This window comes from Sphaerodactylus townsendi, linkage group LG01, assembly GCF_021028975.2.
Source record: "Sphaerodactylus townsendi isolate TG3544 linkage group LG01, MPM_Stown_v2.3, whole genome shotgun sequence".
Classification (NCBI taxonomy): Eukaryota; Metazoa; Chordata; class Lepidosauria; order Squamata; family Sphaerodactylidae; genus Sphaerodactylus; species Sphaerodactylus townsendi.
The window spans coordinates 129,996,963-130,015,124 of record NC_059425.1 but is presented as its reverse complement, the minus strand read 5'-3'; the positions used below and the strand labels follow the sequence as shown (position 1 = coordinate 130,015,124).

The window sequence follows — 18,162 nt, the reverse complement described above, 5'->3', positions numbered from 1 at the left end:
GGAACATTTTCATTGACTTGCTGGTCTTTCTTTAACCCTTTGAAACCTCCACTGCACCTTTCTTCAGATTCTTTCTTCTCATATTATTTTGTTCTCATTCAGTTCTTTGTCTGCAGATTGTCTTTTCAGATTCCTCTGGCTTACAGACTCAGTTTATTTCAATCCTCCATGCCCCACTTCCATTCTTCTAACAGTGCTCAGCATTACTTAACCCTTGGACTTGTTCTCAGTCAACCCAAATTCACAAAAGTTGTACCTCACAAATATTGTACTTCTGTTGCAATAACTTGGCTTACTGTACTCTTCTAATCACTTGCTCCTTAGCTGTGTTTCATATTAAGTAGGCATTTTAGCCTTTGCCCTCAAGAGACACCAAACAGAATCTGTTGCTTAGTGATGATGGTCTTCATGGAAATTAGTTGGAACTTCAAAACCACAAAACATCTCTTATTAGGCACGGGTTTCAAAATAATGAATTCCTACGAGGGTGCTTATTGGAATCAGTGTAGAATCAACCTTCCACAACCAACAGCAACAAGAGCTGTCTTCACCTCTACATGACCAAACAAATTAATACAACTGCCTCAATTTATCATGTAAATGTGCACAAGCACAGGAGTCTCTAAACCAGTGATACAGTGCAAATAATTCTGTAGCCATTTTAACTGATGCTGACACAAAAAGTAAGGGGTTCAAACTAAGGTCTGCAAAAATGCTATTCCCTGAAACTAAATCTAAACTTTTTTCCCTCAACTTCACAGCTGATTTATCATGACCCATAGGGTTTTCAAGACAAGACATGTTCAGGGATATTTTGCCATTGCCTGCCTCACGTCACAACCTTGGCATTCCTTGGAACTCTCCCATCCATATACTAGCCATGGCCAGGGGTATTAAGACATTACACAAATCATAAGGTAGCTAGTCACACAGCAGCAATTGGTCCTGACATAATTAGCACAGAAGTGGCTGTATAGTATGTAGACAAATCAAGCAACTAATAAAAAGGTAGCGTACAGAGCGAGACTGTGGGAGGAAGACAAACCAGACCTTCCAACCCCTAGACTAACATTTTAACCATTACATTACACTGGTGATATCCAAGAGGAAAAGTCAGTATCTATAGAAACACATGGCCTACTTATTTAGAGGGAGAAAGGGAAGAAGTATTAATTGTGCTTTAATTTTTCTATAGAAAGGTATGGAAGAGAATAAAAATGACATTGTTCTTCATGAAGGTGCTAGTTATGGTGTATTTAAAATCCATACCTAGAAGAGTACCTAAAATACACTTTAACAATCCCAATTATTCCCAAGGATTCCATTTTAAGTGTTTTCCCATACCACATATTCTCTGACAAAATATTGTATGAGTGATTAGTCTCTTTGACGATCAGTGAAATACCATTGGTACATTACTTACGATGGCCTTTTCTGCACACCACAACTACCCCAAAGTGTTTTCAGTCTCATTGTTTACAACCAAGTATATCTGCACTCACCTTCTCCAAACATTGTTTCCTGGCAACCTTTATTTTTTGTTTTGCTTTTTTCACACAAAAAATCCACAGCATTGCTCATTTGATAATCCAAAAAAAAGGGGGGGGGGGAGAGAAGGAACTAGAAATTAACAGTGCGGGATGAGTGAAAATGTCAGGGACCCAAAAAGTGGCACAGCAAACACTGAAGGGGAGATTGGACAACCACGCCGGAGGGGTGGTGGTGGATAATGGCCTGCCAATTCAATGGGAAAGAAAAATCATTTTAAGTATGATTGCAGTGTGAAGGAAGCTAGTTTGGAATTTTTTTCAGTGAAAAACAATGCAGCCAAAGTGTTTTCAGAAACAAAGGGGGGAAAGCTGCTTGGAAACATTTCCAGGAACCAAATTGGGGGTGGGGGGCACGTGAGAAGTCCAAATGTTTCATTATCCTGGAAACATTGTAAGTGGCTTGTGTGGGAAAGGCCTATACTACTTATACTTTAAGCTTGCTCATTTGTTATATTTTGTAGTGTTCATCCTATTTCCAATCAAGCCGGCTACCCCCCAACGTAAACTGTCTTATCTGCAGCAAATTACTATTATATCAGCCTTATCTTTCATCTCCATACTCCCCCCATTCCTCAGTACTAAGTAGAAAAATGTATTACTTATCTGGAGAAAGGTGAGTCAACCACAAAGGTCAGGGTCTTGTGGGAAAATAAATCATCCAAGATGTGCTTCTGGCATATGTTTTGTTTATCTCAAACTTTACTATAGAAACATATCTATTTTAGGAGAAAAGGATTTTCTACTTTGAGGATAGTCCAAAGGTCCATAAAATATAATGGTGGTTCAGTATGGCGCAGCCCAGTAGATGCAACCATTTGTTCTGATATACAGATCACTGTTACCATGTTGTAAGACACCATTATCTATGAACAGCTCTTTATAAGTGCCCTCTAGCCTTCTACCAAGCATCTGGTGGAAAGCTATCTGTGACATCATGCATGCACAACTGGCTCTCTAGAAGTGAGATTAAATCCAAACAAAATTTCCTGCTTTCACACTCCCACTGCAGTTCACTGGTCTCTTCTTGGGGTCAGGGGAATGACATGATAGGGGTCTGCAGTGGAAAGGGAAAGCAGGTCAAATTTGTAAGTTCAATATGGCTCAAATTCAATATGGCTCAAGTCTGTGCAGTTCAACTGCAAAATGTAACTGTGGTTTAATGACCACACACCACTTCCTTGACTTAGCTGGGAATTAAAGCCTGTTTACAGGAAAAATAGAGACACAAAATATGTACCTGAGATTCAATGCAGTGATAAGTGTGTTTGATTAAGACTGTAGAGTTTCATGGAGTTCAAAGAGACACCTTAGATAGCTCACTGTCTCAGCCTAATCTACCTTGACCTAGAGCCAACGTAGTGTAGTGGAGGGGACTCTAAACTGGAGAACTGGGTTTGATTCCCCACTCATCCACATGAGAAGTAGAGTTCAATCTGGTGAACCAGTTTTGTTTCCCCATTCCTGCACATGAAGCCTGCTGGGTGACCTTGAGCTAGTCAACGTTCTTTCAGAACTCTCTCAGTCCCACCTACCTCATAAGGCATCTGCTGTAGGGAGAAGAAGGGAAGGAGTTTGTAAGCATCTGTGAGATTCTTTATGGTTGAGAAAAGGGGGGTATAAATCCAAATTCTTCTTCTCAGAGTTGTTATGCAGTAAAGGAGAAGTAAACTATGGACACCACCCAAAGCTCTTTGGATGAGAGAAGAATAAACATTTCACAGATAAATCAGACTTTTCCTCAGTAGAGCTCGATGGAGCCTGGGAGAGTAACATGTAAGACTGCTAAGAAGTGGTCCTCATCAATAAGATGTTCTTGTTTGTAAACTGGTTCTTCCACTTGTTAACAGGATGGTACAGAACAAAACATTTTTCATATGTGTGAAATGGCCCATAATGCTGAGGAAAAAAGATCCCATTCTAAACATTTAGGAAGACCAAATGGATATTGTCAGAAAGTGGCATGTGCCTTTTTTCCTTTCCCCTCTCTAGAAGCAATATGTAAATTTCCTCTTTTGAACCCAATCCACCAAATATGTCTGAATCATTTCATTTCTAAATTTAAAGATTAGAATTTTGCACACAGTACACAAAAACTGAAATTGTTATTAAAACATTTTTAATAGGTCAACTTTTCAAGTATAGACATAATTTGTTAGTGGCAGCAGACACCTTCTGGACTGCAAAATAGTTCTTTTTTCCCATTGTTTCCTCAGTTTTTTTCCTATGGAAATTATATGTACACAGAAAGCAATTCAACTTGGTTAAAAGTATACATTTGAGATGTCCTTATGTACTGCTTTTATGTTAAAAAAAAGTTTTAAAAAAGAAGTCCGTGTTCTAAAGCACACTGAATAAATTAGTGAGTTTTTCGCCTGCAACAAATTTATATACTCTGGTGGTTTGTTTTCATATAACAAAAATAAACACATCTTTATGGGCAGGCAACAGGGCAAGAACTGCAAATAGCAAACATCAACAACAGAAAGAATACCAATCTGTGCCTGTTATTTAGAGCATAAAGCCAGCTTTTTTAAAATAAAAAACCTATAAAGAAACAAAAATAAAAATAGTAAAATCGTTCAAGGCATGTACAATGTCACTCAAGAATTCCAAGAGAACTGCTTCTAGCAACATGTTTGTACAACAAATGTGACAGCACTGCCTAACCTGTTGCAATAACAATAAATATAAAATCACATTTAATTTGATCTTCCACACAGCAAGCTTTTGTTTGTTTGTTTCTTAGTGGTAAAGAGGAAATACCTCATACAATTTCAAGCAAAATATATATGAAAAAGAAACAAAGTCTTCTAGTCTTTCTCCAGCCTTAATAAAGTGATTTCATTTCCACTTTTAAATCTCAATATTACTTACAGAAGAACATACAATTTATTCCTGAAAAACTGGATGTGGGCCACAAGTGAGTGAAAAGCTTCCCCAGTCTAACAGCATACAGACGCACATCCCGAAACAAGAAGGCACTGAACTAAAATAGTATATTAAAAAGCAACACAGCCAATGTTCTAGAATTACATGGTTCAAATTAAATTGCTTTACTGAGACACAAGCAGTGCAATCCTAAACAGTTTTAGGCCTATGGACTTAGGTGTACCTCTGCTTAGGACTGCACTGAGGGGGTGTCTTTACATTTGCCTCTTCCAAAGCCAGCACAATGAAGGAAAACTACAGTATGTGGACTATAAAAGCCAGAGAATAATTATGAACAGTGGCTCAAACATCTGACTACTAGAAGCTCTGTATAACCCCCTTCCCCAACCACTTCTTTACCAGACAGTCTCTAAATTCTTCCAGGTCACTAAGGAGGGAGGGCAACTACACCTCTGGGATTGTCACCTTTTGCACCAGATTTTACTTACACCACACAAACACGGCCCTGCTTTGCCCTCCACAATGGGCAAGGAGGTGCTTTTCTCCCAGAATATTAAGAGTACCTATGGTTACACAGCCTCCCTGCCTAAGCCTACATGCTCAAAGAAAACTTCCTGAGATAAACTGTTTCAGAATAAATGCAGGAAATTTACCTTGAAATTATGTCAAGGCCTATGCCTACACGTTTCTTGGGCTCAATTTGGTCACAATACTTAAACTCTATAGCATATGACATATTAAATTGTTATTTGGTCAAATACCTTTTCAAAATGATTTTGAATTTTTCCCCAATCTAGGGAATGGCCAGTTTTTGGGCCCAAAGCCCTGGACCAACAGCATCTGAATGTGTGTTTTCTGTTGTTGTTGTTGCTAATTGCATTGATGCCACATTCCTCTGGAAAATGGAACACTGGTATTGGTGGCTGACAGCAATGGCAGGGTGCTCAGTTTAAAACTGGTATATTTTAATAGCATTCAACTAACTGTCATAGGCAGCTCTGAATAACTCTTTTTCTCAATTAAGTGGAAGTCTATGAGGATTTACTTTATCATGATTTAAAACTAACAAACAAAATACCACAAGATATCTTGCTTTTCCTCTGCCCATAAAACAGGTCTATTATGCTACTATTCCAGAACTCAAAACAATGCTTTAAAGGAAGTTGTCATCTAGGCCTATCATGAACTGCAACAGACTTACTTTAATGTGGTTTGTTTTTTTCCCCCACATTGCTAAACTTCATTTATCAGATTGCAGGTATACAGATCAAAACGTTTCTTAATTCTCTCAAACAGCAACAGAAGCTTTCCAGGCAAACCAAACAAAGCAGATGATTAATGTGTTCCCCATCCCCCAACTGACTTTGAAGAAAGAAGGTGAAAGTCTGCTCAATCTGATCCATGACAGAAATGAGATACCATATTAATCTCTTGGGAATATGAAAAGAAGCAGAAAATCCTCTTTACTTTCACCATACCAGACTCCTCGGCCCAGTTCCTTCTTCCAAAAAAAGTTCTTAATGAAGAAACCTGTGCATTAATCAATTTGTTACAAATTTCAAAAAGTTTATACTTCTGCTTTGTAGGAACAAGACCACTTTGTAAGTAAAAGTTAATATTTTTTTTCTATTTCTTTTGTATTTTAGCTTGGATCCAAATATCACAATTAGTTTCACAACCTAGATTTAAGCTGCTTAAAACAACTGTCCTTTCCTTGTCATACAAAAATACTCACTTGAATGTGGAATATTTTAAAAAGAAATCAAGACTGGGAAAAGCGTTTAGGACTAGGAAGTAAAAAAAAAATTCCACTAGGTATGGCCAGAGCTTCGTTATAACTTAAATAGATCTTTGGATCCTAGTTTGTAACTTAAAAAATAAATACAGCATCAATTCACATTGGCCTAGAATAGGTACAATCACAGAAATGTAAGCCATGCTTACATCCCATTTAAAATAACAAGACAGAAACTGAATTGTGAAACACTTAAATCTAATGGAAATTCAAAGCATTTACCTATGAGCTTAATCTGTTGCCATTTCCATAGGACCTCCACATTCTAAATATACTGTGGACTGCACAGAACATCCATATATAAACCCTCATGTATAGAGACATACACAGGATACACCTGAAATTCAAGTAAACTCCATAGCCCCAACAGAGATTGTAAATCTGCTTTCCTGAAAATAACATTTGTTATCAAGTTTAAACATTAAAACGCTACAAAAGTTCAAAACAAATAAACTCACTCCCTAAATCCTTCCCCCTCCCCCAGTATTTAATTTAAAGTGCACAAATATAACAGACTCTATTTTAATATGAGTAAAACTTTTGAAAATGACATTAAAATTAAATAGTTTTTGGCTCTACTACGTTGGCATAAAGCAGTGACATTTATAAAAAAAATGTTCAGCTAAATTCACTGTAAAATAGCAGCATTAAAAACTTCTACTATGAAATGAATCTGCAGTCTTTAGCACAAACCTGACAAATATTCAAAATGGGTTTTTCCTGCCCCAGCACAAAACCCTGGAGGTAGTGGCCACAACCTACAGAAAGCTTCACACGTGAACACAAGGGAGAATTATTTAGGGCTGGATACAGAATAAATTTTCTGCTAATGGAGGGCATATCCATGAATAGCAGCGAACTTCCTTGCCTTCATCCACCCCTGCTGCAGCCCGCTTATCCCCTGAAACGTTTCCAGTGAGACAGGGGATCCTCAGGAATGGCATGATGGAAAAACCGGGAGAAGGGGTCTGCATCAGTAAGATGGAATGGGCAGAAATGACATTTCCCTTACATCAGCAGTTTATTTGAGGATTTCACTGCAGCAGGTGCAACAGAAGAAGAGGAAAGCTGATTTTTTTTTTTTTACTAAATGGTAGCTTGCCTCTTTGGCAGCAAGAACTGCTACAACAAACTTTTCAAAAGAAAGAACACTCTGGCTGCACACAGGATTCTTCCCCAGGCACATGTAGTTTCTTTGGCTTGTGGCCAAAACTTTGTTTAGTCATACTCCGGTAGCAACTGTGATCACCTTCTTGAAATTGCATGAAACTGGAACACATACTAAGGTTATAAATATGGCAGCTGAAGATGCCTTATATGTAAGGGGAAAAAATGAAACAAAATAAGCATACATCATAAAACAATAATGTCCAATTGTTGAAAGTTCTACACTACAGACCGGTGCTCCCCGCACACATAGATAGCACTTGGCCGTATGCGTCTTCTGGTGTGACCAGGTAGTTGTGGCAAATATTTAAAGTACTTGGGCATCAAATCCATGCATGCATCATGAAATTTTTTAATCCTCCAGTAGTAAATCAGTGGATTCAGGGCAGACTTGAGGTAGCAGAGCCAAAGGAGCCAAGTGCTTATCTCAAAAAAGTTGTGCTTGTGATAAAAGTGGCCGTTGAATGTGGCAATAAGGCTGTAGGTGGTAAAGGGTGCCCAGCAGATTATGAAGACAACAAACAAAATCAATATGGTTGTGAAGGCACGAGTTTTAAAGCTCATATCGACGTTCATCTGAAAGGGTCTCTGGAGACTCATGAGGCCGAGTTTGCTGGCTTGACTGAGGCATATGCTATCCGGGTGGCTATGAATACGAACTGCATTGTGCCTTAAAGTGTTGAGGATGCCCATAAAAGAATACAACATAACCAAGAATGGAATGAAAAAAGAAATCAGTACTACTAATATCACATAGGCACGATAGCCGGGGTTTGTGGTGTAGCCAAAAACGCACTGAGGAGCCTTAGAAGGTATCTGTAGGCTAGGATTCCCCACAGATAGTGGGAAAGCGACTACAAAGGCTGTAACCCATGAGACGGCAATGAGGATCTTTGCACGGTATGGATTCAGCTTATCCTGCCTCTGAACTATTATAAGGAACCTGTCGATGCTGATAATAAGCAGAATGGCTACTCCTTCTATGACAAATAGCCAGAAAAACATGGCAGAGACTCTGCAGAAAATGTCCCCAAAAATCCATTGAGTGGTGATGATAGTTATCAGAGCAAAAGGCATGTTTAGCACAGCAAGCAGCATGTCGGCACAAGCTAAGCTTGCTAGGAGAATGTTAATAGCAGATCGCATTGCAGTCTTCTGATAGACCATGAGGCAGACAACAAAGTTACCAAGGAAAGAAAGCAAAAGTATAAATATCATGGCGGCAGAGAGAATGATCTGAAGAGACAAGCTCAAGCTCTTGAAGTCTGGCTGTTGTACAGTAGGAGCAACTGCACCATTGACTGTTAAAGTAGTTGCCTCAGTGGTAACCATGGCACCCAGAAGATATTTCAGTGGCTGTGTTGTGCCACTACGAACCAAGAAAAAAGGAGTGGTGATATTTACGTAGGCATTTTCGTAGACAATAAAAGTCGCATTTAACGTCCTCGAATGAGCCGACCTCAGCATTGCAGAAAAAACCATTGTTTCAGCAGGACTGAACACCAAGGGATAAATAGACTTCAAGGCATTTTAGTATTTAAGGGCAGTGTCACAGTCCGAGGCTGTGGAACAAACTTCAATTTACATATCTGTGAGGAGAAATGTACGTCTTCACATCTTTCATGGCAGTGTTTTGCTCTGAAAAAGAAAACAGGAATTAAAAAAAACTTAAATTGAACATATTACCATGGATATTGCTGATATTGTTAAGGAATATTCCAACTAAGTAAGGGCAGGAAAAAAAACTGCACACGGTGAAGTTTAGACTAGTGGCAAATAAAAGTATACTCTCATCCCTTACTGGTGTCAAGCAGATCAGTGAACAAAGAGGTGTCTAGTGCTGATACTAGTATCATTTAGACACAGAAGTACATAGCAGGGGAGGATACAATGCAGCATGTTGGCTGGGAATGATCAGAAGTTCATTTTGTACTGGGTCAAATATTCCAATACAGTAAGACACACCCTTGCATAACTGGCAGTAATTCTTATCTCATGTTCTGAGGACTCTGTGCCTAGCTTTCCAGTCATTGAGATTTCAGATTTAGAAGTGAGCTCATCCAAACCACTTTCTCCAGAAAGGTTTCTGTTCTCCCCACATTTTAGAAGCATTTCTCAGCTTTTACAATTGATCATATGCTGTAACTGTAAGCATCTCCAAATAGAACAAGAAACGCAAGTGCCAGTGAAAAACAGCAAAAAAAAAGTAAACCTCACCACATACAAGTTGTCCAAAAGTCACAGATCCAGGGTTGCCAGAATTTTACCTCCTTAGTTGAGTGCCAGAACTTTCCTGCTGAACACTGGTTGGCTGTCACTGGGCACACTCTTATACTCTTACATATACTCTTATAGAGCACTTCTACATCACATGGTATGGTAGACACATTTTGAAAAGTGGGAAGTAGCCAAGTCATTGCTGGACTCCTAGTAAGCTTAGAGAGGGCTCAAGATTTCCTTCTCACAGCTCAATAACTTGTCTCATCCAAGACCACTTTTCAGGCAGCAGCGCATTTGGGACAGGTTGAAAGAAAGACATAGGACCAAATTCCTTAACTTACAGACAGGTGCTGAAGGAAACACTTCCTTTGTAAAAGATTATCACTTGGAACATGCCTCACTCAGAACAACATAGCAGAATATTTGAAAATACAAAGCCACAAATGTCGAAGGCTTTCATGGCCGGATTCAACTGGTTCTGGTGGGTTTTCCGGGCTGCATGGCCGTGGTCTGGTGGATCTTGTTCCTAACATTTCGCCTGCATCTGTGGCTGGCACCTTCAGAGGTGTATCACACAGGGAAGTATGTAGCAGACTTCCCTCTGAGATATACTCTGAAGATGCCAGCCACATATGCAGGCGAAACGTTAGGAACAAGATCCACCAGACCACGGCCACACAGTCTGGAAAAACCACAAATGTCCAGGGCTGTTTCCCACAGGCAAGCAAGCATGAGTGCCCCGACATAATTGCAGTCGGTGTACCCCCTGGGGCCATTCGCACGCCATTCTGCAAACGGCCCCGGTGCCCCAGCAGCCTGCGGGACCGCCTTCGCATGGGGCACACAGCTTTCCCCCCCTCTTACCTCCTCTTGGCTGCCGTTGCTGTAGAGAGGCCAGGGGACACGCCCCCATAGCCATGGTGACGCCTGCAGGGACGGAGGCCAGGAGGTGTGCCCCCTAGCTTCTCTACAGGGGCAGCAGCCAAGAGGAGGTAAGAGAGGAGGAAAGCAGCGTAGAGAAAACACCGTCTTCCACCTGCTGCTGTTCACATGGCAGCAGGTGGAAGACGCTGCTTTAAAAAAAACTCGCTCATTGAGCGAGTTTTGAAAGCAGCGTTTTCACACCGCTTGAGGGGGGCGAGCATGGTGATGCTGTGATGCAGCAGCGCCAGCTGTGCGAACAGCGCCCCAGGGACGGTGTTTTTACCATCCCTAGGGCGCTGTTTTCTGCCTGTGCGAAAACAGCCCTGGAGAAAGAACTTTCCCCAAGTCACTAGCATGAGTTGGAGGAAACTGAATCTTCCATAAACTGAACATGCTGCTCTGTAAAGCTGTAAAGATGACCCTGAACCACAGTTCCTACAATTGTAAAAGTTTCCAATTTTTGAAAAAATATAATTAAATATGTTTATATGCCATTAAAGTTTAAAATGAGAAATGAAATGAGAATTAAATATGTTGTTCTAAATTTGATCATTGGCCTATTAATGACAAAGGTGTTTTTTTGGACCAGTCAAACGCAAATCTTAAATTCACATCTCCCTCATATGAAACATACTTCTTAGAGAGATCTTCAGTTCTGAAGCTAGTGGAATTAGTGTAATAAACTTAAACCTTCATTACAAATATTTTGTCTTGTTCATCCAGTGATATCCTGAATGTATGTTGACAAGTAGAGAAACATGTGCTTGACTCTACACTTCCTTAAATATGCACAAAGGATAGAAACCTGAATCTGTGAGCATATTCATACATGTGGACTCCCAACAATACTGGTGTTTACTATCAAGTATACTTGAAGTAAAATGCTAATGGCAGTGATAATTCACAGAGTGCATAGAAATAACATAGATCAACTACCCATAACACCCTTGGGGCAACTTTTCATAGTTGCAGTTAGAGTACCTTTTTTGTCTACCCTTGCACCGTACACTTTTATGTGAAGTGAAAACTGAAACCCACAACAGTGGCTATGAAAAGTAGCCAGAATTGCTACTTATGCTGAACAAAACAATGTGAACTTGTACTCTTGGACCTAAAATATGTAATGTAATGTTGTTACCAGCCACTAAGATCAATTTGACTATCAAATAAATATTTTCTACCTCTCAGGAGCAATGCTAGTACAGCTGGCTTTAGAAAAACTAATTTCCAGTTAAAGTGACTGGTAGCTCTGATTAACCTGTTTCACACATACTGCCTTCTATTCTCCACTTCATTTTAATTTGATATTAGTGCTATTTCAGTAGGCACTAATGTTAATAATTAACTGGGGTACAAACAGTAGGCCAACAGCAATGAAATAAACATAGGGGAACAAAGCAACCAATTTTAGGTATATTTCAATCAAAATGATTCCTTATGCCCCCAAAATGCTAATATGCACTCTATGACCTGAAAGGTAAATGAATTCATTTCAGCTCCTTTAGTTGCAACAAGGATTAATTGAGCTTCAAAATGCCTGACAAGGAGGCCAAAAAAGGCTATGACAAATAATGCAGAAAGTAACAGCATTAGCCCACAAGGGAGTGATGTGACAGGCAGCATTTCAGGAACAAATTATTTAAGGTTAGAAATGGCAGGTAACAAAAAACAAGGAAAATCCTGACACGCTTCAGCTCTCTGAAATATATTTATAAGGGCACTAAGTCAGTCAAAACAACAAAAGAAAACTGAATACTACAAAATAGCCTTTTCTTTCTTTCTTTGATGGCAAGTTGCAACTGAGTTGTGGAAATCCTATAGGGTTTTCAAGGCAAGAGTTGAACAGAGGTGGTTTCTCACTGCCTGCCACTGCTTGGCAGCCCTATACTTCTTTCATATTCTCCCATTCAAGTATTAAGTTGGGTTGATCTTGTCTAGCTTCCAAGGTTGGGCTAGCTTGAACTATCCCAGTACAGCTTAATTTTAAATTGTAGTTAGCCCTTTGGTTTAATTCAGTTCATTCAGTTGATGGCAAGGATAAGACTAGGGATAGGGAGAGGCCTAGAAATCTGTGTCAAAATCATGGATTCAGAGTTTTCAAAAGAAGATATTTTGGTAAATAACTTGAGGCTTTTCTATCAGCTGATGGAAATTGTTGTTTCCAATATTTATCCTTTTTGCATAGAGTGGCTAATATGTTGGGCAGCAAAGTCAATTTTCTCAGGTGGGTCATGCAGAACTATGGCATTCATTCTGTGGCAAATTGTACTGCACCTGGAAGGGAGCAACAAACCACAGGATTACAAAATCCTATCCATGTACCAGAAGAAGGAGCACTGGTTCAAGATACTGACTTTCATAGAAGGGGGTTCCTTTGCTACTGAACTGAAAGCTATAGTGTGCAAGCATGACCTTAAAAGACAGGATGCCTTCCAGCAATATACAAAATGTAAAATGTTAGCCCTTGTAGAGATGAAATACAGGAGAAAGCATCCCAATGTTTTTCATCGTAAGAGGTAAAAGTCTGTAATTACAGGGTCATGGCTAATTTCACTGACAGAAGTTAATAATTCAAACTTGTTTCAATCAAGTTTGTTCCGTCTCTATATCACAGCTTGTTTACACACTGGGAGCAGGACCCTTCAACTTTGAAAAAGTAGTCAGAATTACTTTTTTGTTTTAGATGTTTAATCTCGCATCAAACTACTCTTCCCATTGCTCATCATTCATTCGTATGTTTGGTTTTTTAAAATCAGTTTACAGGCAGAGAAATTTCAATCCGGGGCAGTGGAGGTACAGGAGAATGGCCTAACCTTGCCCATTCTGCCTGACCTTCTATATAAATCGGATATGAATTGTGAATTCTCTGCACACACATACTGGTAATTTTCAATAGATTCAAATATACTGCATGATTTTCATGCCCCACGCAACTTTTTTAAAAAATCTTAATTTTCCTTCATGTCCTCTTTGGTTTTCTCAGGTCTTCAAAAATTAGGGACATGGCATGGCATACTTAGAATTTCAGCCCTGCCATTTCACAAAGCAGAATGTGGATGTTTAAATGAAATAGATGTATGCTGTTCTAGCAATGCCAAGCTCAAGTTCAAACCAGTCAGTTATGCTCCAGTATGATAAATGCAGTCAACTGCAAAAATCAACAGAAGCAGAAGATTTTAAATGGTACACAACCTGCTAGGGATGACCTAGAGGCCTACGCAATTCAAGTAAGCCTGTGAAAGAAAGAATGCAGCAACTCCCTGGCCAGCCACTTTTCTGAAAGCAGCCATTGCATATACGCAAAACTATTCTGAATGCAAGCAGATTATCAAGGCAATCAAGGGAACTGCTTAACATATACACAAAACTGGCATCGGAACAAGGCAAATTTGAATGTCAATTGCATATTCTGTGAATTTCTCATCATCCCAGGATTCAATTCAGTTTCCTTATCTTTTATTTGATCTGCCTCAGCCATAGAATAATGTTCACCTATGAAAAAAAAATGATGATCCCGCTGATTTCCAACTATTCTGTAAAAATATTAAAGGATTGTAATAGGAATGCATTCCACACCAATACTTCCAATACTATCATTTTTGCAACCATTAAACTTAGTGTAATTGAGAGTTCCAGTAGGTCTTTATTTGGATTCCAAGAGAAATAATAGTGTTAAGCAGACATAAAACCATCATAGTGCTTCCACCCAGTTCCTTTTGATCTTGATGTAGCAGAGATAGAATTCTGAGAAAAAATACATTGCGCTTGTATAAGACTAGCTATATAAGTAGAAGCTTGAAATGTTTAAGATATATGGGGCTGATGGAATGTAAGGTCTGGACTTTGCTGTTTAGATTGAGAAGTGATGTTTAAAAGGTTTTTTTGTAAGAGAAAGTCTGTCTTGAACTTTTGTAATCTTTTTACTTCACTTTCTACGTTGTAAAAGTCACATGATCCTGAGTGTCTTTGAAACTAATGGGAGGAATGTCTTGTGGGCCTGCCAAGATCTTGCCAGATATCCTACATTTAGCCTGTGAAGTCACCTACACGACTTGCAGATGACACATTGCTCCCTTCCCTTTCAGCTGGAGAATGATTGAGAGAAACCTCAGGATCATTAATATAAAGAGGATGGCTTAAATGAGCTCACAGTGGTCAGGTGATAATGAGATAATGTTGACTATACTCTTTTCCACTGAAAGATAAAAGTACAGTTGTGAAATAATCCATCATATCCTGGACCTTCTTTGCAGTATACTGCTCCGCAGGTTCCTAGCACCTACCTAGTTCTGTTCCCTCCCTTCCATTCAAATGCAGAAATAAAAAATAACATAAAGCCACCCTCACGACTTTTTAGAAGATCTGAGGAGTAGCCCAGGGAGAGGCACACAAAGTTCTGTTTTATGTTTCCCACCTCACTCCCTCTCCCCCAACACACACACCTTATAGCTCTTGCATTTCTTTTTCAAGCAACTGCCATTTTCTCCTCCTCCTCTGCACCTGTAGATGAGCGCAAAAAGCATGCAAGTTAACCTCAAGGTTTTTGCCATACATTCATCAATGCTTAGGCTCAACTGCTCTTCCCTAATGAATACACATTCAGGGTTACTTGCTGAATCTAGCTTTGAAATGTCTGCCCCTCTGTGATTACATTTGAAGTAACAGTGAGCAGAGTTCTCTGCAGAATTTGAAAAGCCCTCTTCCGTACTGTCAGCTATTTTTTCAACAGGAAAGAATGACATGGTTTGAAAAAGGCAAATTTTGCTGATAGTTGTTTGAGGCACTATAGCTGTTCCTTTATTACTGTACCATGTTTAATTAACGCAAAGAATAATGGTTTTGATGAAGGCTGTGCTTAAAAATAAATTTTAATGTTCATAGACATTTGGGACTATTGTGTACTACGCTACTTTCTCTCCTGCCACAACACTACTGACAGCACTTTTATCTTTCAGTGGAAAATGATATAATAAATAAATTAATTAATTAAAGCAGAAGTTTCAATTCACTCTTTGCTCTTGCAGCCTGACTCTTCAGCCTTGTTGCAAGATGCCATGGGACTTGGTATGCCATCCGTATATAATATATATATTATATATGCCACCTGTAATAAATAGGATTTCCAGCAGTTATTCAGCTCTGACAGAAACCAGGGAGAATCTACACAATATGTAACCTCCCAGAGCTTCCATACTTCTCAACCAATTTATCCTGAGTAACCTTTAATTTCATTTTCTTCTTCCTTCTTCTATAGCATCTTCTCACTATCACTACCCACTACCTAAGAGCAAATTCCATGATTAATCTATCAACCATTCTATGAACTAAAATTCTGCAATAGAAGTGCCATGATGGGGGACAAAAGTCACTAAAAATTACGGTCATGTGACTGTTATTAATTTGCCTATTCTCTGTTTTAAACCAACATAAGCTACTAAACAGCCAAATCTGACCAAACGCAAAAATAAGGTAGGATGCTATACCTTTCTTGACTGCATGATGAAAGAGGTATAGTTTTCCTCTCATGCAAGACTGACAAAGATTCATCAAGAGGCACAGATGGTGACTGCTAGCACAAAGAAGAGGCTAGAGAGTTCCAAGCTGAAAAAAATCTGGAAATAATTTTTCGCAGTTCTGCTGCACACTATGACTAGTATAGATCTATTTGGCCAGTCAACAGGGCACACTTTTTGCAGCCTTGCTCCTTTGCATTCGTGAGCAAGACAAACCACAATTTTCCTCTGGCTTTATTCAAAAACCCAATTCATAACAGGAGGGGTGTTTTCCTGAGATCTTACATTTAACTTAAAAACACATATGTAAATAATTTATACATCTATATAATATATAATCAGCCCCCAATTATTCCTCTCTTCATCATCATCTTCATGTCCCTTGAGGATTGTGACTAGCCTTCTGCTAAGTAGAAAGCAGATATAAAACTGGAGAAATGGTAGCCCTCCTCACAAAACCAAACAACTACTCCAGGAACATGTTCAAAATGAAAGAAGAGTATAAACCTTGGCAGAGAGTAAAAAAAGAGAGAAGGGAGAGTATGAACCTTAGCAGAAGTTAAATAGCATAAATAACAGTATCTGAGACATACGATCCAGCTAATCATCACTAAAAAAAACTAGATAGAAATAAAACAGTTTTATTGGAAATACAGTAAAACAGGGCTCAAGTTTCAATTCAGTTGTATTGCTGTTTTTTTCCAGCCCAAGTAACATCGCTTATAAAGATCAGAGTTCAATCCCACATTAGCCAAGTATTGCAGCTGACTGAGCAAGGTGGCTTGAATTTTAAGTTTTCTGATTGAGAATGACACTCTGCAAACTTCCTTGAGAGAAAGCCTGACTGAAATCAGTGAAACTCAGTTCTGCACAGGATGGAGCAGCAAGCAGATAAAACTCAATTGACATTAATTCATCACACTGTACAAGATGTGACAGGAATCTCCAGTACAGATGCTCCAAAGTAGTCCCATCAGATTCAAGTGGGCTACAGGCCTCATGCTTGTATTGAGTCTCATCTTCCTTCCTATATAATTCACTAATGCCACAATGACGAACCCCCAACCAATGGGCGTGCAGGACTATTCTGTGCGCCCACTGGCTGGAAATTCATTGTTACGCTCAAAAACAAAGCTGCCCTGGCAAAGAAGCAGTGCCTTTCCGCCCACTGTTCCACCAAGCCCACCACCAGCCTCCTGGTTCCCACCACCCGGTGGGGAAGCAGCATCCCAGCCCGCTTCTCCACTGGGCCCACCCCAAGTCTCCCAGTTCCTCCCCTCCCCCCCTTCCTCCCCCTCCCCCCAAAAAACCAAGCCAGCCTGGCAGGGCAGTGGCTACTTGCTGCCCTCTGCTCCACCGGGCCTATGCCCAGCCTCCCGGTTCCCCCCTCCCACCACACCGAACAACCCCATTTCCCCTCCTCCCACCAGTCTTCCACACTTACTGGACAGAATCATTAACAGATATTTTTGTATTTGTAATTCAATTTAAATTGTTTTCACTTTAAGCAAATATGAAGACTTTTGATAAACTTCAGTTTTTTAATTTGTATCTTTTGACCAATGTTCTCTCTCAAGGGAAGAACAGCAGAAGGGTGGGCAGCTGACTGGCCAAATATTGTTAAAGAATGCTCAACGATGTATAAAACATTAATGAATTTAAAGACATGAATAAAACAAAAATGATAATATGAGTTGGTCTGATGCTGATACTAATTTACAAAAACAAAGGCAGTCCAATCATGATGGGAGGGTCAAGCACACCCTGCAGTTGTGACAATTACGCTGGCAGGGAGGACAAATTGGGAGACAGGCGGGTGCTGAGGAGCTCTGTGGTGCCAGATCCAGAAGACAGGCCAGCGCTCAGAGCTGCATCAGTATCCTCCTGGACACCAGCATGGCTGAGGGTGTTCTGGGGGCATTCCCAGGAACGGAGCCAACTTTAGTCAACTTCCACCAGGAACGTCCCCAGCACAGCTGTTAGACCTATGCCATGAAAATAGTGGCATACATCTGTTTCCTGGATACAGTTCTTTACACAGCAGGAGGTATTCTGAATTTCCCTCTTGTCTGCACCACCCAGAGCTCCACATCATCTCAGGTCA

The 18,162-nt window shown here is 39.8% G+C and overlaps 1 protein-coding gene across 2 annotated transcripts in view; it reads right to left on the bottom strand.

The window, feature by feature from the left end:
- Positions 1 to 4,296: 4,296 nt before the first annotated feature.
- Positions 4,297 to 18,162, bottom strand: part of GPR63 (G protein-coupled receptor 63) — a 31,396-nt gene continuing 17,530 nt past the window's right edge. For both annotated transcript variants that reach the window (XM_048494132.1, XM_048494127.1), the window contains exon 2: positions 4,297 to 9,039. In XM_048494132.1, coding sequence (XP_048350089.1) covers positions 7,621 to 8,883 — 1,263 coding nt within the window. In that variant the 5' untranslated portion in view covers positions 8,884 to 9,039 and the 3' untranslated portion in view covers positions 4,297 to 7,620. The remainder of the gene's footprint in view (positions 9,040 to 18,162) is intronic.